The 23,830-nt window shown below is 42.9% G+C and overlaps 1 protein-coding gene across 7 annotated transcripts in view; it reads left to right on the top strand.

Annotated features, from left to right (window-relative positions):
* Nucleotides 1-23,830, top strand: part of LOC140284672 (uncharacterized) — a 119,277-nt gene that overhangs the window by 54,092 nt on the left and 41,355 nt on the right. For 6 of the 7 annotated variants that reach the window (XM_072378611.1, XM_072378614.1, XM_072378613.1 and 3 more), the window contains 2 exons: nucleotides 8,347-8,535; nucleotides 14,928-16,370. In XM_072378611.1, the coding sequence (XP_072234712.1) occupies nucleotides 8,347-8,535; nucleotides 14,928-16,370 (1,632 nt within the window). The remainder of the gene's footprint in view (nucleotides 1-8,346; nucleotides 8,536-14,927; nucleotides 16,371-23,830) is intronic. The other variant, XM_072378616.1, reaches the window with a different exon arrangement.

The following is a 23,830-nucleotide window of genomic DNA, read 5'->3' as shown; positions in this document are numbered from 1 at the left end:
GAACCAGACTCAGGAAGGGTGGCCATCCGTCTCGACCAGCTGGGGTTTGAGAAGACAGAAAAGAGGGAAAAACACCATAACGTCATTCAAAGGATACCTGTTGGAACAGGGAAACACAAGTTAATAACCACAATAATGTCACATGGACATAAAATCATTTGAGAAATTAAACAGGAGGAAAAAGAGAGCAAAGCGAGGAAAGGTGTGACAGATGAGGTCCCCCAGCAGTCTAAGCCTATAGCAGCTTAACTATGGGATGTTTCAGGATTACCTGAGCCATCCCTAACTATAAGCTTTATCAAAAAGGAAAGTTTTAAGCCTAATCTTAAAAGTGGAAAGGGTGTCTGCTTCCCGGACATTTACTGGCAGCTTATTCCACAAGAGAGGGGCCTGATAACTGAAGGCTCTGCCTCCCATTCTACTTTTAGAAACTCTGGGAACAATAAGTAAACCTGCAGTTTGGGAGCGAAGTGCTCTGTTAGGAAAATATCTTACAATTAAATCTTTAAGATATGATGGAGCTCGGTCATTAAGAGCTTTATATGTGAGGAGAAGAATCTTAAATTCTATTCTGAATTTAACAGGGAGCCAATGAAGAGAAGCTAAAACTGGAGAAACATGATCTCTCCTGTTAGTTCTCATCAGAACTCTGGCTTCAGCATTTTGGATCAGCTGGAGGCTTTTCAGAGAATATGTGGGACAGCCCAATAATAAGGAATTACAGTAGTCCAATCTTGAAGTAACAAATGCATGAACTAGTTTCTCTGCATCACCCTGAGACAGGATGTTCCTGATTTTAGCAATATTACGAAGGTGAAAGAAGGCAGTCCTAGAAACCAGTTTTATATGTGCGTCAAATGATAAATTCTGGTCAAAAATAACTCCAAGGTTCCTCACTGTAGAACTAGAAGCCAAGGAAATACCATCTAGAGTAACTATATAACTAAACAATTTCTCCTTGAAGCGCTCGGGTCCAAAGAGAACAACTTCAGTTTTGTCTGAATTTAAAAGCAGACAGTTCTGAGTCATCCAGGTCTTTATGTCTTTAAGACAGGCTTGTAGTCTGACCAACCTATTGGTTTCATCTGGTTTCATAGATAAGTACAGCTGAGTATCATCAGCATAACAATGGAAATTTATGCCATGCTGTCTGATAATGTTACCTAATTGGAAGCATGTATAAAGTAAAAAGAATTGGTCCAAGCACAGAACCCTGAGGAACTCCAAGACTTACTCCAACGTGTGAGGAAGATTCTTCATTTACAAGAACAAACTGGAATCTATCAGATAAATATGACTTTAACCAGCCTAATGCAGTTCCTTTAATCCCAATAACATGTTCAAGTCTCTGTAACAGAATGCTGTGATCGATCGTATCAAATGCAGCACTGAGATCCAACAGGACAAGCACAGAAACAAGTCCGCTATCAGAGGCTAAGAGGAGATCATTGGTAACTTTCACCAGTGCTGTTTCTGTGCTATGATGCACTCTGAATCCTGACTGAAACTCTTCAAACAGATTATTTCTATGTAAATGATCACAAAGTTGAACTGCAACTATTTTTTCAAGAACTTTAGACAAAAAAAGGAGATTGGATATAGGTCGATAATTAGCCAACACTTCTGAATCAAGAGTAGGTTTTTTAAGTAAAGGTTTAATTACAGCAACCTTAAAAGTCTGAGGTACATATCCTATCAACAAAGACCGATTGATCAAATCCAATATGGAAGTGTCAATTAAGGGGAAAACCTCCTTGAACAGTCTGGTTGGGATTGGGTCTAAAATACAAGTTGATGGTTTAGAAGAGACTATTGCTGTTGTTAGCTCAGAGAGATCAACTGGGCAGAAGCCGTCTAAATACAAATCAGGTTCGAAAGATACTTCTAAAGCTGCTCTACTTGATGATACATCAGTGATAATAGTGGGAAGGATTCCATTAATCTTCTCTCTGATAGAAACAATTTTATTGATGAAGAATCTCATGAAATCATCACTGCTGAGAGTTAAAGGAATACATGGCTCAACAGAGTTCGGACTCTTTGTCAGCCTGGCAACAGTGCTGAAAAGAAACCTGAGATTATTCTTATTCTCTTCTATCAATGATGAATAATAAGCAGTTCTCGCTTTACGAAGGGCTTTTTTATATGTTATTAAACTATCTTTCCAGACTAATTGAGACTCTTCTAAATTAGAGGAACGCCACTGTCTCTCCAGCTTTCTTGCAGTCTGCTTTAACGCACGCAGCTGTGAATTATACCAAGGAGCCAACCTCTTCTGACTGATTACCTTCCTTTTCAGAGGGGCAACATTGTCCAGTGTTGTACGCATTGAAGCTATAGTGCTGTCAACAAGAGAGTCAAGTATTGCTTGTCAAAAAATGGTCAGATAAGACAGGGTAATAACAAGATAGTTGTAAAAGGTCAAGTAGCCCTGATAGGTGATACAACTGTAATGAGCTTCAGTCAGGCACTGACTCACCAACAAGGGATAGCTCATAGGACACGTTACAGAACACATATTTGTGCAAATTGACATACGTTGCCCCTCAGGTGGTCTTCCTCCTTCCTTGAAGCTGAGCAGCTCACCTCTGGTACATTAAACACAGCACAACATGTCCAGCAGAACTCTGTCCTAAATTTTCCCCTTGTGGACTGGACTGCACAAAATTTGTCTGAGCTTTAAAAAGCCCTGAGGAAAATTAAACTTTCCCCAACCAAATGAACTTAAGCACCACATTTTCATATGAGCGATTGCACAGTAATAAGAGGATTTCAGCTCACTGGATTTCATGTCTGATTTGATGCCCCCAGTAATGACAAGCTCCAGCATGCATGAAGAACAGAGGCTGTTGGGATTTTGATAATATGGTTATCGTCGGTCCATGCTGAGAACATTGGAAAAATTGCTATGAGAAAACAGGATGTGGGAGGTCATGTAAAAGATCTTCTCATCTTATCCTATCTGATTATGATTTTGAACTAGATAATGACTGGCCTAAGTACCATATTTATGAGATCAGCAGGGGTGGACAGTGGATGGATTGGGTGAATTTAAGATATACAAAGAGTTTGAGAAAGCAGTTAGAAGACATCGATTCTCACCAGATGTTTAATGTCATTCTGCTAATACTGATGATTTTGTCCAGCAGATGTTTTCTTTTATTTAGGGGATACCTACCACACAGCCACCATCTTTAGTGGATGTGTTTGTTTCGTTTCTCTTCCTCTTGCAAAAAGATCTTTGGCCATGAGATGTGAGGTGATCTCAGTCCACCAGCAGCATTCAGTGAGATAGTGAGGCGTTTTCACGGGCACGCTCCTGCCTGCTGTGACTTCAGCGCAGCGCCCGAGCTCAGCAGAATAACCTTCAGTTTCCTTCAGCTGCACCACTGTTTAACAAAGAGCAAACTTTGCTTCTTTTGTCTACCTGAACTATGTGTCTGCTGTCACTTTGCGCTTCTTGTGTTCAGTCCCTGAATTTAGTTTTTACAAACCCGAGCTGCACTGATTAACTCTGTTATGACGAGCACTGCTTCACCAGTGTTGTTGAATCAGTGTGTGACCCTGCCAACGGAGTGTTTTGTGTGTCCTGCCGAGACAGTGATTGTGTACTCCACCACAGCCCCTCTGCATCTCATATATGAAAGCATTTGTGACTTTGGGTCGCTTCCTGTCGGTTCGCCTCACCGTCACCCTCTGTGTACGCTGCTGGGAGAGAGTTGCCATCAGTGCCTCCCTCCTTCTCTTCTCTGCCCCTCCCCTCCCTTCTTAACTCCTCCGCTTCACCTCCCTGCTGTTATTCATCTTTCCTCCTTCCTCCTTTTATCAGGTTTTCCATCATCTTTTTGCCCCACTCATTTTGCAGATCCTTTCTTGGTCCGCTCCTTCTTCAAGCTCTGCCCATTTTTATGTCTCTCAGCCCAACAGCAGCATTAAAACAGTGAGTTGGGGCTCTTGCCTCAGGTTCAGCCAGGGCCTTTCGAACAGGAGTTGAAGGGTGACGACAGGAGACAAGAGGAGGGGGAGTGGGCTGTGGCAAGGAGGGGAGGTACTGGCTGGCGGAGGCCCAGGTCCTGAACCAGACAGATAGAGAAACGTCATCACACCAAACCCAGACTCCCCGACTGTGATCGCAATCTTGTGTGTGCGCATTTACGTGTCCATGTGTGGTGATTGTGTGTGACGGGGGGGTTCACAGTGTTAGTAACTCAAAGCCAGCTGAGGCTGCAGTAGAGACAGACAGAGGCAGAGGCACTGAGCACCACATAGCAGCTGAAGGTTCACTTGTATGGGACATATCTGCTTTTATGAGGAAACTTGCCAGGTGAGAGTGCACATATACATCCATGTGAGCATTTTAAGGCGTGTCTGTTTTTAAAAGCCTGTTGTGCATGTGAGTATGTCGTGCTAAGTGGATTTCAGCAGCCTTGCATCACTGACTTACAGTGTACAGTCGTCAAGGTGAATGCTGGGTGTTACACCTGTAGATTGTAAGCTGAGCTCAGGGGCACAGATATCAACATCGTGCCTGGAGCCGCAGGGACAGGTGCGGCCACTTGACCAGCAGCAGGCCTTGACACCAGACTTCCTGTCAGGTATGCCGATCAAAAATATTCAAACAAAGAGGCATCCAAATAAAGTGAAAATGTATGAAAAAAATCATCTGGAAAATATTGTTTTCATGCTAGTGCAGCAGTACTTTTTTCTAATGCTTTTCCTTCTTTAACATAAGATGACAGATCATTTTAAGAAGATACACAGCATGCAGGAAAGGTCAGAAAGGTTTAGTATGGCTGTAAAGGTAACTTCTGTATTTTCAGCTGCGCTTTTTGCCGTGCTCTTCAGTGATTAGGAATGAACCTTTATGTGACTCGCATTTTCGTCATATATCATTAAACTTCCTTGACATCATTTATGGATGTCTTTTGAATCCACTTAAACTTCAACAGGGCTAGAATCTGGACATTAATGTCACAGAAAGAAAATAATGATAATGTGCAGCCAATCAGCTGGCTTAACAGCTAGACTGCAGCCAATCCCAGATCATATGTGTGTGTGTATATATACACACACATATATTGATAAATATACTAAACTACTTAAAATATATGGTTTGCATTAAATGAATAGCAATGATACACACAGACACCTTTGGTGACAGTATTATGTTCCAACAAGATTTCTGAATGTGTGTTTCATGGGCACAAACGGGTGCTCACAGTGCATGTGGTCTGTTTGGTTGTAAGTTACGCAAGTCGTGCTAAAGTATTTGGTGTTGCAAAGGAGGCAGTATAAGTCCTGTGTATGATCAGTGACAGACGGCATGGAGGTGGTTTCTGTGCAGGGAGTGAGGAATAGATTTCTAAGGATGAGCCATGAAGCTTGTTGATTATTAAAGTCCTGAACAGTCAGATGTAATGTATGCAAAAATGAACTTTGCCTTTAACACTGTCCTCTTTTCCTTTCCTCTCTCACCATCTCTCCTGTTCTACACTGTTAATGCCCTCATGCCTCACTGCATATTCTCCTGTACTTCCTCGTTCTGCCCCGCCCTGCTGCCAGCCTCCATGGCAGGTTATTCTGACCCTCTGGGTTCTCACACCAGCCCTGCCCAAATCATGGATTCTGGCCTGTTGGGAACTTTCCCAGGTATACTCCCATATACTCTCCAAACTGCCACACAGCAACTCTGCATTTGCACTCAAGTCACCTTTCACCAAAACGATCAAGGTTGTCTTCACAGATAAGATACAATAACCATGACAACAACAATAACCAAACATCCTAAAAATGTATGCTAAAAAGCTCTAAAGGAAGGCGGAGAAAAGAGATGGAGTTTAAGCAGTAATTCCAGTTGTTCAGCAGTGGGAGCAGATCAGCTCTTCCGTGATTTAGTTAGGTTTGTGCATTTAAGAGACCAAATGAGTAAGAGTCTGTCCATGAAGGCATTTAAAAAGAAAAATAAGGACATTTTAAAATCAATCCTGTGGCGAACAAGGAGGCCAGTGGAGGGAGCGGAGTTCATTGTTAGTAATGACAGCCTTCAGTTGCATTGGTCTTATTAAATCATGTTATCTTTACTTGAAACCTCATTTGATATTATTACTCTTTTTGGGTTTAATTATCTAAAGTTTTGTGGAAAATCAAAGATGATGTAAGCCAAAAGATGTGGAGCTTTGAGCATCAAATCCAGCTGTCTGTTCCCATACCAGATGTTGCTGCTATTGACCTGAACATTGACCCAACATTCTTTCCTCTGTGTAACATTCACACTTTAAGAGAATAACGTCTCCTGTTGTAACTGTGTCTAACCTGCCGGAGGTGGAGGTCTCCAGGTGTCTCCGTTGTAATCTACCAAGCAAGGTCTCCCTTTGCTGAGAGGGAGTGGGCATCAGCCTTGTGTTTTGCTAGCAAGTGATATTTAAGACTGGACGTACTCCGCTGATAACTCAGTTCACATCGGCAGTAACGGCACATAACTTTGGTCATGTCCAGAGAACCATCTGGCAGGGTTTTGAAGGTGAACTTGCCATTCAAAAGACCCTTTTCTTTATACAATTTAGCTAGCCATCCACAAGGTTAGGCTGCAACAGGAATTCTGGAGTGATGGTGGGATGAGTGGCAGCTACTTCTTCCCGTATTCTAATATATTTTTTATGTTAAACTTCGATGAAAATTTTCTCTTCATTACCTGAAATAACAAAGAAAAACAATTCCAAAAAAGTTTTTAAAATGTTTTATTGAGACAATATAATACACTGTGTGTAAGAAACCAGGACACTGGTTTGTGAGCTAAAGCTTTGAAGGCTTCAGCTTTGCATTTGATTATTGCTGTTTGTTTTCTTTTTTTCTTTGGTGAACCTGAAGTGACCATAGGGAGGAGCTTGAGTGGGATTGTTAGACCTGAATCAACATAATTATGCATCTTTCAAAAGTCAGGACAATATGAAAAATGCATGCAAAACATAGATAAATGGCTATACAAACATTAAATGAGCTTTGCCGAGGGCCCTGATCCAACCCCATACCATCACAGAGCCTGGCTGCAGGGACTGGTTGCTGACAGCAGGCTGGATGCTGCTTTTGCTCTTTGCTCCATTTCTTCCAACAAAGATGTGGAATACTGATGGGTCTGACCACAGCACACGTTTCCACCGTGTGACGGTCCATCCCAGACGCCTCCGAGCCCAGAGAAGTGGACGCCGCCTCTGGACGAGGCTAACATGAGGCCTAAGCCCAATTTCCTGAGATACTTGTGGATGTTTTGAGATTTATTCATGGATTATGGCAGGTTGGCCCTCACTGTTCTAACTATTATTTCTAATTAATGATACTGTTTGGGTTGTGTTTGCAGCGACTGTTATACTATTTCTAAACTGTCAATCACTGTGAACCCATCTATCCATTTTCTATACCCCCTTCATCCAATTCAGGGTCGCGGGGTGGTTGCAGCCTATCCCGGCTGTCATTGGGTGAGAGGCAGGGTACACCCTGGACAGGTTGGCAGTCCATCACAGTCCTTGTGAATTATTACCCATCCGTCCGTGTTCTATACCCGCTTAATCCAACTCGGGGTTGCGGTGAATTATTACATCAAATTATATTACACTATTGGAATTTCATTGGAAATTGGATCTCCTCTCTGAAGATCTCAGTCCATTGTCGTAAAATCTTCTTTGATGAAATGCTTGTGGTAGGCAGCATGCAGAGCTAAAGCTGTCACTGGCTCGGTACCTGCTGGTACTCTGCAGAAGAGCACACACACTCACCCACACAGTGAGCTGCCAGGCTGAATGCAGCCTTTCACCATGCCAGCTCTCACTGCTGTCTTAATGAGAGCTGTGGAGCAAATTACTGCTCCAAGCTTGAACGCACACATACACACAGTCTGTGTCACTGAATAAGAGCACCGTCCCTCAGAAAACCACATACAGTTGACACTTGCATCCATGATTACTTTCAGAATGATTCTCTAGTCTGATTCACATCTGTTTGGGATGTGCACTGTGAACGCATGCAGACAAGTTTATTTTGACAACATAATTACAGAATCACACTCTGTCACTCACAGTGTGCTTATTCTTCTTTCTGCTGCTTCCCTTCATCTGCCTTTTTTCTCTTACACACTACATGTTGACTTGTTGAGTGTAACCCACCACCCCATTACTTCCTCTTATTACTGGTATTTTGCTATAGGATACAGAACAAGATGCGTTCCCACTAAGCCAGCAGGACTGACTCTTTATACATTAGATGAGGTGACCACCCTGCATTCAAAGTACAGAGAAGCAGGGAATCCCCAGCACTGACTCTTTCTACCAGTTTGTCTGCCTTTCTTTTTTACAGGTTTCTCCCAGCCTGGAGGGATGGGAATGGAAATGGAAGCAGAAGCTGTCCCCCTCAATGTGGAGAGGCCAGCAAATATAGTGGAGCCCCAGCATCCCTGCCCCCCAGCGGGGTCGGTCACCTCCATGGTCCACAGCCCCTGGGTGCCTGAACCTCAGACTCCTCACAGCCCTCAGGATCTGTCAGCAGGTAAAACCTCTTCAACAAGGCTTTCTGCTTACTCTGACTCTGAAAACATATTCACACTTAGAGCTTCCCCTTGCAAGTTCAGTTATTTAGTTGAGTTTCCCAGCTGGCCCTCTCTGTACTAAAATACAATATCTCTAATTTCTGTGGAGTGTTTAATCAAACCACAGTAACAGTGCTTTTCTCCTCTATGCAACTCTGAAACGTTCACACCGTTGAATTTTACAATGCCATGCCCAAACCATGGCAGATTCAGAGAGAGAACACATTGCAAGAGTCCTTTTCTTCAAAATGTGTAAAAGTGTGTGAAGTCGAAGTAGCACTTTGTTCCACAGAGGGCACATGTCTGTTCTTTAGTTCCGGGCTTACACACACATTTGTCTCTGATGTGACCAAGGTCAATGCCCCTCTAATGCTGATCATGCCCTAGTTTTGTGCTGGGTTATGGTTGGGTTGGGTTGGGTTGTGCTGACTTCCTGTCAGCATGTAGGGTTGTGGAAATCTCTTAGTGTGTTTGTCCCACAAAGAGAAGCTGTCCGTGTCTCTCTATCCACTCTCTTCTCTCAGTTCCTTCACAGCCTGAAGATGTTTGGCTGGAAATAAGTTGAAAGTTAGAGGAAGAATTGAGAGAGAGAAGGAATTCTGTTGAAACGATATTTGTCAAGACAAATATGGAAATCCTACATTAGCATTATTAAGGGAACATGGGAAACTGATAACAAGACACTATTTTAACCAATTCCTAAGAGATGATGATAACTTAGAAAATGGAGATTACTGGTGCTTCAGTAAGCTTTGTTGGCAGCCTTGAATTGATTGTATTTGCCCGCCAAAAGTTTGTTATTCACAGTGACTCAACAATGCAGCAGCCACCAGCCCACTTCCAAGGTGCAAAGTGTTGATACTTAAATTCAGAAAGTACTCCGTCATGGGCCTGAATCACAGCTCAGTGCTAAACAATGCACCATGTATAATTGAATAATTGAATATCCAATAGTATGAATTCCTTACTGAACTAACTAAACTGTATATTGAACTGCAGTTGGATCGGTACCTATTGGTACCAATTTGAACTGAAAATACACTACATTGCAGAAAGTATTGGCTCATCTGCCTTTACACGCATGAGAACTTAAGTTCATCCCATTCTTAATCCATAGGGTTTAATATGACGTGCCCCCCCGCAGCTACAACAGCTTCAACTCTTCTGGACAAGCTTTCCAAAAGGTTTAGGAGTGTGTTTATGGGAATTTTTGACCATTCTTCCAGAAGCGCATTTGTGAGGTCAGACACTGATGTTGGACAGAAGGTCTGGCTCTCAGTCTCTGCTCTAATTCATCCCAAAGGTGTTCTATCAGGTTGAGGTCGGGACTGTGCAGGCCAGTCAGGTTCTTCCACACCAAACTGGCTCATCCATGTCTTTATGGACCTTGCTTTGTGCACTGGTGCGCAGTCATGTTGGAACAGGAAGGGGCCATCCCCAAACTGTTTCCACAGAGTTGGGAGCATGAAATGGTCCAAAATCTCTTGGTATGCTGAAGCCCAGCTCCTGAAGAACAACCCCACACCATAATCCCCCCTCCACCAAACTTTACACTCGGCACGATGCTGTCAGACAAGTACCGTTCCCCTGGCAACCGCCAAACCCAGACTCCTCCATCAGATTGCCAGATGGAGAAGTGTGATTGGTCACTCCAGAGAAGGCGTCTCCACTGCTTTAGAGTCCAGTTTACACCACTGCATCCGACGCTTTGCATTGCACTTGGTGATGTATGGCTTGGATGCAGTTACCATGGAAACCCATTCCATGAAGCTCTCTACGCACTGTTCTTGAGTTATTATTTGGATGGGTGAGTGGATACTTCTGGCAATATAGTGTCACTACAACAGTCCCAAACACATTCAATTGTATTAATTTTCATTTTTATTTATATAGCAGCAAATCACAACCAATGTAATCTCAAGGCATTTAAAAGATACAGTCCAATTAAAGCCAAACACAATCCAATGAATTACTATGGGATGTTTCAGGGTCACCTGGGCCAGCCCTAACGATAAGCTTGATCAAAAAGGAAAGTTTTAAGCCTAATCTTAAAGTTAGAGAGGGTGTCTACTTCCTGAAGCCAAACAGAATTAACAGTATAGACAGAATTAACAGTATGTCACGGACCACAGATGCAGGGTCTTTTCAAGGAAAGAGTGTTTATTTAGAATAAACAAGTTGAGGATCTCCAAAACAAGGGGTTGTGAGGCACTCTCCTCAATAACTATGTTTGAGGAGGGTGCAGTTATGAAAATGATCAGAAACCAAAAAGTGTCTCCACTCAAGGAGGAAAAAAGAAAAGGCTATGAACGATTTCAAATTTTACACGCTCTCCTGATGTGGCGGAATAAACAAAAGATGCCCTCTCAAAAACAGAGGCACTATAAAACTTTACAAGAAACAAAAAAACTCTCTCCTTCTAATGGAGGCTCTAAGAAACATTAACAATAAATCGAAGATGCAACACTCCACTATCGGAGGTTCTATGAAACAATGAAAATCTAAATCACTCCTTGAGGGAGGAACAAAACAGGCTATGGAACTTGCCGAGGCTAAACTATGGCTATGGAATAAATTGCAACAAAAGATAGCTCTGTAGGAGGATCGCTCAACTACAGGCTCTTGGATTCGAGGCTATGGGTTTCGTGGGACGAGGATGCTGGAGTGAGGAACGTAAAAAGTTGCAACACACTGGCAAAAGACAAGGGAGACGCAGACTATTTGAGCACATGAGGAGCCACGGGGAACAGGTGGAAACACTTTAGGAATCAGAGAAGACAATGAGACGCTTGACACGGGAGGAAAGGCAAGATACCTGAAACGAGAGGTAGTTAATATTTCAGAATAAAACAGGAAATGACGAAACAAGACAAGAATCAAAACCTAAAGACGTGACACAATATAGATAGAATTAACAGTATAAACAGAATTAACTATATAGATAGAATTAACAGTATAAACAGAATTAACAGTATAAACAGAATTAACTGTATAAAAAGAATTAACAGCATAAACAGAATTAACAGTATAAACAGAATTAACTGTATAAACAGAATTAACTGCATAAAAAGAATTAACAGCATAAAAAGAATCAACAGTATAAACAGAATTAACTGTATAAACAGAATTAACTGTATAAACAGAATTAACTGCATAAAAAGAATTAACAGCATAAAAAGAATCAACAGTATAAACAGAATTAACTGTATAAACAGAATTAACTGCATAAAAAGAATTAACAGCATAAAAAGAATCAACAGTATAAACAGAATTAACTGTATAAACAGAATTAACAGTATAAACAGAATTAACAGTATAAACAGAATTAACTGCATAAAAAGAATTAACAGCATAAAAAGAATCAACAGTATAAACAGAATTAACAGTATAAACAGAATTAACTGCATAAAAAGAATCAACAGTATAAACAGAATTAACAGTATAAACAGAATTAACTGCATAAAAAGAATTAACAGCATAAAAAGAATCAACAGCATAAAAAGAATCAACAGTATAAACAGAATTAACTGTATAAACAGAATTAACTGTATAAACAGAATTAACTGCATAAAAAGAATTAACAGCATAAAAAGAATCAACAGTATAAACAGAATTAACTGTATAAACAGAATTAACTGCATAAAAAGAATTAACAGCATAAAAAGAATCAACAGTATAAACAGAATTAACTGTATAAACAGAATTAACAGTATAAACAGAATTAACAGTATAAACAGAATTAACTGCATAAAAAGAATTAACAGCATAAAAAGAATCAACAGTATAAACAGAATTAACAGTATAAACAGAATTAACTGCATAAAAAGAATCAACAGTATAAACAGAATTAACAGTATAAACAGAATTAACAGTATAAACAGAATTAACTGCATAAAAAGAATTAACAGCATAAAAAGAATCAACAGTATAAACAGAATTAACAGTATAAACAGAATTAACTGCATAAAAAGAATTAACAGCATAAAAAGAATCAACAGTATAAACAGAATTAACTGTATAAACAGAATTAACAGCATAAACAGAATTAACTGTATAAACAAAATCAACAGCATACACAGAATTAACAGCATAAACAGAATTAACAGTATAAACAGAATCAACAGTATGAATAGAATTAACTGTATAAACAGAATTAACAGCATAAACAGAATTGTTGGCTTGAATTGGACTATATTATTTAAATGCCTTGAGATGACATTTGTTGTAATTTGGCGCTATATAAATAAAAGTAAAATGAATTGAATCGTAAACCAACCAAGCTCGAAACCCTTCACCACTTGGCTGTGTCTAGAAATGCTATCCATAAAAGTTATTAACAGAATTGTTGAGAAAGCACAGCCTTAGCAAAGACTAGCATGCACTGGAAATCACTCTGACTTACTTATTGCAAGACATGCAAAAATAAGATCACACTTTGGTTGAACAAGTACAGAATGGCCTTTAACAAGGGACTCAATACTCCATACTTCTGAAGCGCTTCCCACAAGATACCACAAGGGGCACAGTCCACAAACTCCCACGCTCCCTCCAATACCCTACTTTTGCAAAAATATTGCAAGAGTAAATAGCTGGTCCTCGACCAGGACAAAAATCACATTGCTCCTCCTGAACCTAAAGTTTGACTGTCCACCTGACTTTTCTGTCCAGCACCCTAGCATAGACTTTCCCTAAAGTGTGAGCTACTGTTGTCAGAACACACCCTCACCTCCACTATGGTCCGCTTCTCCATGAACCTTATCAACAGGTAGAGAGTTTGAGTAATCAAAGGGATCCTAGAAGCTATGTAGACAAAGTGCAGTTTTAAACAGCCTTCACGACTAAATATTATGGAGCTCAATTACCTTACCTGGGTTAAGTTTACTGGGGCCTCACCTTGGAGGCAGGCCAAGGGTAAAGCTCTTTGGTGATGCCTGGTGTCCAGCCAAGCACAACTACATTGAACCTTCTCCTTTGGACCCACCACATGCAGGAGGCAATGCCAAGCAGCTTGGGCTGCGGTCAAAGGGGGAAGACTTTGCATACTGAAATATGGCTACAGAAACTAGCTATAAAGACATGGGATGTCAGAAAGCATCACTGGAGAGTAGCTGGACTGAAGCTACATTACATGCTACTGTTTTGTTATTTAACTGTACAACTTCTATAAAGTAACTATAGACTGCTGCCTCAGCCTGATGATGTTGGCGAGCACGGCATTTCAATAAATCTGCTCCATTCAGCCAATGGGATTTTCTGCCTCTCCCTATTACAGCATACGCAGTATATGGGGCAGTTCTGTTATGGCTTTACTAGCGTGAGATATGGCCCTCCAGAGAGCCACTGTATTGTATGGAGCCTGACATGTGCTCTACTTTAGCAGTTCTGTTTTTGTGTGTGGGTGTGGAACTAAAATCTGAGACAAACTGGGCCAAAGTAGAAAGAGCAACCCCGCCTCAGTGGGCAATTTCTTGTGCAGTCTTGTTAGTGCTCGTCTACTTTACATTGCCTCTCCTCTTACCTTTTACCTTTTAGAATAAAGTCTCACTGCTTTTCATTATAATTTCTCCCTAAGCCTGAAATCTTGTTATGAAATGTCCCCGAAGCTAAAAAAGGCTGTTATTGAAATGACTTGAATTCTTTGGACACTGCACTATGTGCATTACATACAGTTAAAGTATACAGTTGCACACCTGATGCTCGCTCTGTGTTGTGATTTCAGATAGAGCTCTTTTGATGGCCATAGTTTCAGTGTGATTGTGCACTCTGTAGTACTACCTGAGGTTCTTGTGAGTCCCAGCAGAGCTAGGGTGAGGGGAGGAAGCACAGACAGGGTTGAACCTGAATTGTATTAATTGATCAATAAAAAATAACCACACAGGGCACATAAACTAAAGGGAGTAATAGAGGGTGCTTCTTAAATCAACAAAATATCCATGGCAAAAAGAGACTCAACGAGTGTTTTTCAAATGTATCTTTAAATTCCGAACAAGGAAAAAAAATCAAAAATACATGGAAAGTAGCACCCTAAAATTCATTGTTTGTAACACACACAAAAAGAATCATTTGTGAATTAGCAGTATGTGTGGCCAAGCCTCAAAGGGCATGTTGATTTGATCACTATGGCAGCTTTGCTTTTTCGCCGATATGTGTGCTTTCATTTAGACTGTAGTGATCAACCCAACATTTATTCTATTTCAGTGTTACAGGCCTCCTTGTTGTGTTGTTCTTGCCCCTTTGTCATATGCTCCGTAGTTTCTCTGTTGCCATTTAGTCAGACATAGGGAATCCATTTATATACACATATCCACCATCGCCACCAACTTTAAACTCTTCCCTTTTCACCCACAACAAGGTCCCTTCAGCTGTTCGTCAACAGACCCACGTTTCACTCCAAGTGTCTCCATGATGTTAGCTAAACAAGCTGGCCATCTTGCTGCCAGTCCCGAGGACCTACACGACAGTTGGCCTAACCGTGAGAGTACCGCCTATGCCGGAGGTGATGAAAGAGATGTAGATGGATCAGACCGAAAACAGAAGAAGAAGAAGAAAAGGCGGCAAAAAGATGAGGGATCCTATGAACATGAGAGCAGGGGGCCACCAGAGATACAAGCACTGGGAGAAGACGCTCCCCCGGCAGAGGAATTCTATCATAGGATTGGCCCAAGGAGGGATAGAGGAGAAGGTGGATGGGAGGAGCAGCTTGGAAAGAGTGGAGGCCGGGGGAAGAGGGGTAAAAACAGAAAAAAGATTCCAGAGGAGTGGGCAGTGATGGCAGAACCCTTTGTTCCTTCATCTGCTGCAACCTCTCAAATTACAGAGGAAGTAATGATGGATCTGGAGAGTTCAGCTGATGCAAACCTAGAGCCCTCCTTAGCAAGCATGGACTCCAGCCTAAAAGATGTCAATCTAGAAGAAGGATCGGTTCATGCCCCTCTGTCCCAGGAAGTGTTCTCCTCAGCAGCTACTGCTATGAGCCCACTCGTCCTGAATAGTGAGCTGAAAGCTACAGCGGCTCCTTTCACAATGCCATCAACCACCAGCATATCAGTTGGCTCCTTCCCACATGCTACACCCTCTGCTGATCAGTTCAGTCTTTTGATGGACACTGAAAATGCCAACCTGGGCCATAGCAGCCAGGCCTTTTGTCCACCTTTCTCACCAGAAAATAACGCAGCAGGTAGTGACATGATGGATAGTGGGATGTTTGACAGCAGCAACTCCTTCCAAGAACCTTATGTAGAAGGCATGCCAGAGGGAGACACGTCAGCTTTCAGCCCTGCCTCTCAGACGAGCCTGGGCTTTTCCCCGATAGATGAAGTGTTGGCTTCAGCTCCACCTCTGTCACCCTCTGATGCTTCATGGCTCCTGAACAATTCCCACATGAGCAGCAAAAGTGAGCCATTTGACTTAAGCGACGTGAGCACTTCAGATCATCCTTTACCCTTAGGCCTGTCCTTCGATACACCCAGCCCAACACCTCTCCGTTCTCCCAAAACCACTGCACAAGAATTCCAACCCAAGGAGCATAGAGATGCCAAATCAACCCCCAATCAATCCAAGAAGTCACAGTCTTCATCTTCATCATCATCATCTGTTAAGAGTCCAACCTCTCTGGAAGCTAAGAAGATGTCTCCTCAGGCATCCCCCATTACCACCCCCTCCTCCCCACCATCAGTTAACCCTCTTGGGGCTCCAGGATCTGGTCTTAATCCTTCTGCTAAGCCTTTCTTTCCCAGCTTTGCTGATCCCATGGAAGAACCAGCTGTGGTCCCTGAAGTTGTCCCCATCATGGAAGGTTGGTTGCAGTCAGCCCTGACCACAGTAGATAGACATAGAGCAACTCAAAGCTATAGATGAATGGTTGCCATGCATGATGCTTTCACCCAGCTTCAGTAGTTGAAGTATTAGGCAGTACTGATTGCTTGTGTGTTTTAGATTTAGAATTGGACTCATTTGTTCTGTTCCCTGTTTGGACATGTTTAAAATCTTGGCTGATGCTTATTGGCTTGTCAAACTTTGGCTGTTTGTGAGTGACTAACGCAAGTGTTGACCAACTGGGGCTTTGGATTACTTTGACCTTAATCTGTGAATATCCTTATTTCCAATGATGCACTGCTAGGATGGCCTCATAATTAACACTGTTGCTGTTGAACAGATGTGCTGCCACTAATCAATCACAGTTTTCCTTCTTATTGGCACCTGCAGACACCTTCACCAAATTAAATGGGTCTTCTTCTTTTTTCCTTGACCAACACTATAATCATGTCCCTCTGCATCCAGCGGTGTGGTGTCCCTCTGACTTCTCTTCAATGTCAGATTAACTCTCACTTTCCTCTCTGCTCCAGCTGTCTGTGTCTTTACATCTGGAAAGTATGTTACAGTATGTTACAGGAAAATGCTTGATTGCTTTTTGTCCATCAATGCTGTTGTGCATCAGCACATCCTGGTGTGTTTCCTGTAGAGCTTTTGAAATCATAATTTTTTCTCTTTTATTTTCCATGTTCTGACGTCTGCCTTGGCTGCTTGTCCACCATAGGTGAGTCCTATTTTAATTAATCCTGTAGATTTTCTCGGGTTTTGTTTTGTGCATTATTTCTGAAGGGAGACACTGGGACAATGTTCTAATGATTAAAATTCTGACTTTCGTCATTAAGACAACTGTTGCATTGATCAGCATTTAGGGGCAGTACAAGCATAAACATTCATTTGTCACTTTTTAAGTCTTAGCAATGGTGATTAGCTTTGGGTTGGAAAAAAAACTGTGTGATCTAAACAAGAACCTTGGAGATCCAGAAAAGCTTGAGCATAATAAGCATGTCTCCTTTAGAGTTTAGAGGGAATTATAGTGGTTTATCATCTGGCCTAGGAAGATGTTGGAATCCCCAAGGACATTTCCAGAGAGAGAAATGTCTTTAATTTCAGAGTTTTTACATTTTTGAAGACTTTGTTATAATGTAGCAAGTGGAACTTCAGCAGATAAACACTTTACAGCATATTGGCAAATAATGTTTCCAGCCTGAGATGAACGCTGTAAAGCTGGTCCTCCTCCATGTGAGCAGGATTTCCTTCATGCAGAACGGTTTATGTGAATGAATCCTGTCACAGTTTAAACATGAAAGTGCATTTTGGCACTTCTCCATGCTCTCATCTGCATGAGTGAATGTGCTTGTTGAGAAGTTTATTGAGAAGCAGACGTAACCCTTCCTGTTTCTACCCCTCATTGGTGGCTGTAATGACGTCTGAAGCAGCCTGAACCTGGCCTTGATCAGGCCCTCCCCGTCTTTTCATGACAAGAGGAAGATTTTTTTAGATTTTTGTGCCACTTCCAAATAAAATGATTTTATATGTATCCATAAATCAGTTCTGTGCTTAAAGCAATGCTGTTTTGTTGACATTTGTTTCCCAAATGGCTGTTAACTGTGTGTTCACACACTGTGTGTTCTGCTAATGTTACCATATACAAAGATAATGTGAGATACAAAACCTTGGAATGTGTGTGCAAAGAAGAGAAGCAAAGCACAGTGCAGCTGGCTCTGCTTTTTCTCTGTAATTAGACAGTGTATCAGGGTGCGTTTTTGTCATCAACAGTGGTATTTGTACAAACGATTAGAGATAATGTGGCACACAATAAGGAGCAAGAAGAATGGCTTTGGGTGTTACAGATGGAAGGAGTGTCGTACATGAGCTCGGAAACAGGGTTTAAGTGAGAGAAAGATCTTTTGATAAAACTGGAAGAGTGTAGAACATTTGCATTATATTTAAAAAGTCACACCACAGACTGATTTAGTGTCTGTTTATCACTTACTCGCTGGGCTGTGAATATACCAGATATTCTATCAACACACACATTTACTGTCACAGGTTCATGCATGTGGTAGACTAACTTCCTTTCTCCACATTTGAATTCATTCATGCTGCTTCTCTCTGCTAACCTTCAGATTTATTTCACAGAATGGAAAGTAGAATTAAAAAAGCTGTTGTACTTTATCAGAGCATTGTTGTGGAAATATCATTATTTGGTTGACATGGTTACGACCAACTCTGAATTGACTTATATTCCATTTTGGTTTCTTTTTCAGTTTCCATTCCCAGCTCCACCCTTTGCTTGCATTGTTTCAGATTTCTTTCTAAGCATTCTTCACCCCAAAACTGTTAGCTTATATAAAAAGTAGACATAGAGCCAAAATAACCAAGAGGGCCACTCGGACAGCATCACAAAAGTGTTTCAACAAGAGTTGAAACACAAGTGCCAGTTAGAATAAAGTTAGAATAAAGACTAGAAATGTTCCACCGCTGTGGCACAGACATGAGACATGAGACATGAGACATGCACGCAGACATGCATGCAGACATGAGACATGCACGCAGACATGCACGCAGACATGAGACATGCACGCAGACATGCATGCAGACATGAGACATGCACGTAGACATGAGACATGAACGCAGACATGCAAGTAGACATGAGACATGCACACAGACATGCACGCAGACATGAGACATGCAAGCAGACATGGGACATGCACGCAGACATGAGACATGCACGTAGACATGAGACATGCACGCAGACATGCACGCAGACATGAGACATGCACGCAGACATGGGACATGCACGTAGACATGAGACATGCACGCAGACATGCACGCAGACATGAGACATGCACGCAGACATGGGACATGCACGCAGACATGAGACATGCACGCAGACATGAGACATGCACGCAGACATGAGACATGCACGCAGACATGAGACATGCACGCAGACATGCAAGTAGACATGAGACATGCACGCAGACATGCACGCAGACATGAGACATGCAAGCAGACATGGGACATGCACGCAGACATGAGACATGCACGTAGACATGAGACATGCACGCAGACATGCACGCAGACATGAGACATGCACGCAGACATGAGACATGCACGCAGACATGCATGCAGACATGAGACATGAACGCAGACATGCACGCAGACATGAGACATGCAAGCAGACATGAGACATGCACGCAGACATGAGACATGCACGCAGACATGAGACATGCACGCAGACATGCAAGTAGACATGAGACATGCACGCAGACATGCACGCAGACATGAGACATGCAAGCAGACATGGGACATGCACGCAGACATGAGACATGCACGCAGACATGAGACATGCACGCAGACATGAGACATGCACGCAGACATGAGACATGCACGCAGACATGCATGCAGACATGAGACATGCACGCAGACATGCACGCAGACATGAGACATGCACGTAGACATGAGACATGCACGCAGACATGCACGCAGACATGAGACATGCACGTAGACATGAGACATGCACGCAGACATGCACGCAGACATGCACGCAGACATGAGACATGCACGTAGACATGAGACATGCACGCAGACATGCACGCAGACATGAGACATGCAAGCAGACATGGGACATGCAAGTAGACATGAGACATGCACGCAGACATGAGACATGCACGCAGACATGAGACATGCACGCAGAAATGGGACATGCACGCAGACATGCACGCAGACATGCACGCAGACATGAGACATGCACGCAGACATGGGACATGCACGCAGACATGAGACATGCACGCAGACATGAGACATGCACGTAGACATGAGACATGCACGTAGACATGAGACATGCACGCAGACATGAGACATGCACGCAGACATGCACGCAGACATGAGACATGCACGCAGACATGAGACATGCACGTAGACATGAGACATGCACGTAGACATGAGACATGCACGCAGACATGAGACATGCACGCAGACATGCATGCAGACATGAGACATGAACGCAGACATGCACGCAGACATGAGACATGCAAGCAGACATGAGACATGCACGCAGACATGAGACATGCACGCAGACATGAGACATGCACGCAGACATGCAAGTAGACATGAGACATGCACGCAGACATGCACGCAGACATGAGACATGCAAGCAGACATGGGACATGCACGCAGACATGAGACATGCACGCAGACATGAGACATGCACGCAGACATGAGACATGCACGCAGACATGAGACATGCACGCAGACATGAGACATGCACGCAGACATGCATGCAGACATGAGACATGCACGCAGACATGCACGCAGACATGAGACATGCACGTAGACATGAGACATGCACGCAGACATGCACGCAGACATGAGACATGCACGTAGACATGAGACATGCACGCAGACATGCACGCAGACATGAGACATGCACGTAGACATGAGACATGCACGCAGACATGCACGCAGACATGAGACATGCAAGCAGACATGGGACATGCAAGTAGACATGAGACATGCACGCAGACATGCACGCAGACATGCACGCAGACATGAGACATGCACGCAGACATGAGACATGCACGCAGAAATGGGACATGCACGCAGACATGCACGCAGACATGCACGCAGACATGAGACATGCACGCAGACATGGGACATGCACGCAGACATGGGACATGCACGCAGACATGAGACATGCACGCAGACATGAGACATGCACGTAGACATGAGACATGCACGTAGACATGAGACATGCACGCAGACATGAGACATGCACGTAGACATGAGACATGCACGCAGACATGAGACATGCACGCAGACATGAGACATGCACGCAGACATGCACGCAGACATGAGACATGCACGCAGACATGAGACATGCACGTAGACATGAGACATGCACGTAGACATGAGACATGCACGCAGACATGAGACATGCACGCAGACATGCACGCAGACATGAGACATGCACGTAGACATGAGACATGCACGCAGACATGAGACATGCACGCAGACATGCACGCAGACATGAGACATGCACGCAGACATGAGACATGCACGCAGACATGAGACATGCACGTAGACATGAGACATGCACGCAGACATGAGACATGCACGTAGACATGAGACATGCACGCAGACATGAGACATGCACGCAGACATGAGACATGCACGCAGACATGAGACATGCACGTAGACATGAGACATGCACGCAGACATGAGACATGCACGTAGACATGAGACATGCACGCAGACATGAGACATGCACGCAGACATGAGACATGCACGTAGACATGAGACATGCATGTAGACATGAGACATGCACACAGACATGCACGCAGACATGAGACATGCACGCAGACACGAGACATGCACGCAGACATGAGACATGCACGTAGACATGAGACATGCACGCAGACATGAGACATGCACGTAGACATGAGACATGCACGCAGACATGAGACATGCACGCAGACATGAGACATGCACGCAGACATGAGACATGCACGTAGACATGAGACATGCACGTAGACATGAGACATGCACACAGACATGCACGCAGACATGAGACATGCACGCAGACACGAGACATGCACGCAGACATGAGTTGCTCTGCTCTCATCATGATTCCTTCTAACTATGCTTAGTCTCCTTTAAGCAGAAGCTGTACCTTTTCAGTTGTTCAGTTCAAGTTGAATGGATTCTTGTGAGAATGCTGAAGTCACACTGCTGTGAAATTAGCATGCAGGCTCCCACCTTGTTAGACCCCAGAATGTACCAAAATAAGATTCTGACGAAGAATCCAACTCTGTGATATGGAGAGGAAATAGCATTAAGGCCCATCATGTAAAGGCTGTGATTAATGTACTGCAAATGAAGGCAGCTGAAGCTGCTAAAGATTGCTTGAATGCTATCACTTTTTGTTGCCTGAAGTTAACCAACTTTTTGTCCTCTAATCTGTTACCAGCCAGTGCGTTAGAGATTCAGTTAGATTTTTATACAACTGAAGCATTGACCATGTTGTGTATCAGAATCTCTGACCATGAAAATTATTGTCACCATTTTTTCTTTGTCACATTTAGCCTTAAAGTGACTGAGTTTGGGTGCAGTACAGTGCACATTCTAGTTACATTTACAGTTATATTTGATTGTATTCAAATATACTGGACTGCTGTGACTACCTAAGTTGCCTTCAGGGATGAATAAACTCCTCTATCTATCTATCTCCTCAAACGGCTATGAATGCTTTGAGAAGCTGCAGGACTCTCAGACTCACTATGAGTAGGTGGTGCTATGAACAGCAGGTTGAGGAATGGTCACCATAGCGCTTTTGTTGAGCACAAATGTGTCCAAGAAACTCAGGGGCTTGATTAAACATGCACACTTGGTGCTCAAGCAAACTTTTCATCTTTTCACTTCCACGTGAAACTGTAGTATTCTGCAAGCAGAGGGCACTGTGGGATATGTTTCACATCCATCCATCCATTTTCTATCCGTCGGTCGGGTCGTGGGGGGCTGGAGCCTATCCCAGCTGTCATTGGGCGCGAGGCGGGGTCACCTGGACAGGTCGTCAGTCCATCACAGGGCCACACAGAGACAAACGAGACAAACAACCACACACACTCTCTCCTAAGGACAAGTCACCAGTTAAGCTAACATGCATGTTTTTGGATGGTGGGAGGAAGCCGAGAGAACCCACGCATACACGGGGAGAACATGCAGACTCCACACAGACAGAACCAGCTGGGATCAGAACCAGGAACCCTCTGCTGTGAGGCGACGCTGCTAACCACCACAGCACAGTGCACCCTTATGTTTCACATTATTGCAAATTAAACTCACAAAATAATTCTCCACTATCCAAACTTGCACATGATATTAATGGGGATTTCATGGTGAATCATACAAACTTCTGAACAAAAATTCATGAAGTATCTCCACTTAGTTTTCAGAGCCGCTCAGAAGACATCTAGAGCTACGTAATTCCACTTTAAATGTCCTAGGACATTAAAGCCTGGAAGTAATCTATAGTTATTCTGTCCACAGCATTTAACCTGCCTGCTTCCTTTTGTCATTTCAAAGTATTGAAATCCTTTGATGTTTTAATATTTGATGAGTAAATAAAAAGTACCCCTCAGATCTGGGTTGGTTGCCTCCCGAAGATCTTCTACTCTTCCTGGAATTTCTCAAAAGCAAAAGGAAAAGTGAGGGAGTCACTGCATCTGCTGGGATGTCCAAAGTCGGCGCATTGATCTGAATCAGGTGTGTTGAAGCAGGGAAACGTCTAAAAGCTGCATGACAGCCTGCAGGGAAAAGAAATGAAGCTTAACTGAATCAGCTTCAGTTCTCCATTTTGTTTAGAGATCTACTTCCAGTAAAGCTTTTCAGATGAATAGCTTCACATTATCTTCACACACGTTGCAGTTTATTGTTACAACATTA

Source organism: Leuresthes tenuis, unplaced genomic scaffold (assembly GCF_036924035.1).
Source record: "Leuresthes tenuis unplaced genomic scaffold, fLeuTen1.0.hap1 SCAF_24, whole genome shotgun sequence".
NCBI lineage: Eukaryota > Metazoa > Chordata > Actinopteri > Atheriniformes > Atherinopsidae > Leuresthes > Leuresthes tenuis.
The sequence above is the reverse complement of the archived record's forward strand: the minus strand, read 5'-3'. Positions and strand labels throughout refer to the sequence as shown.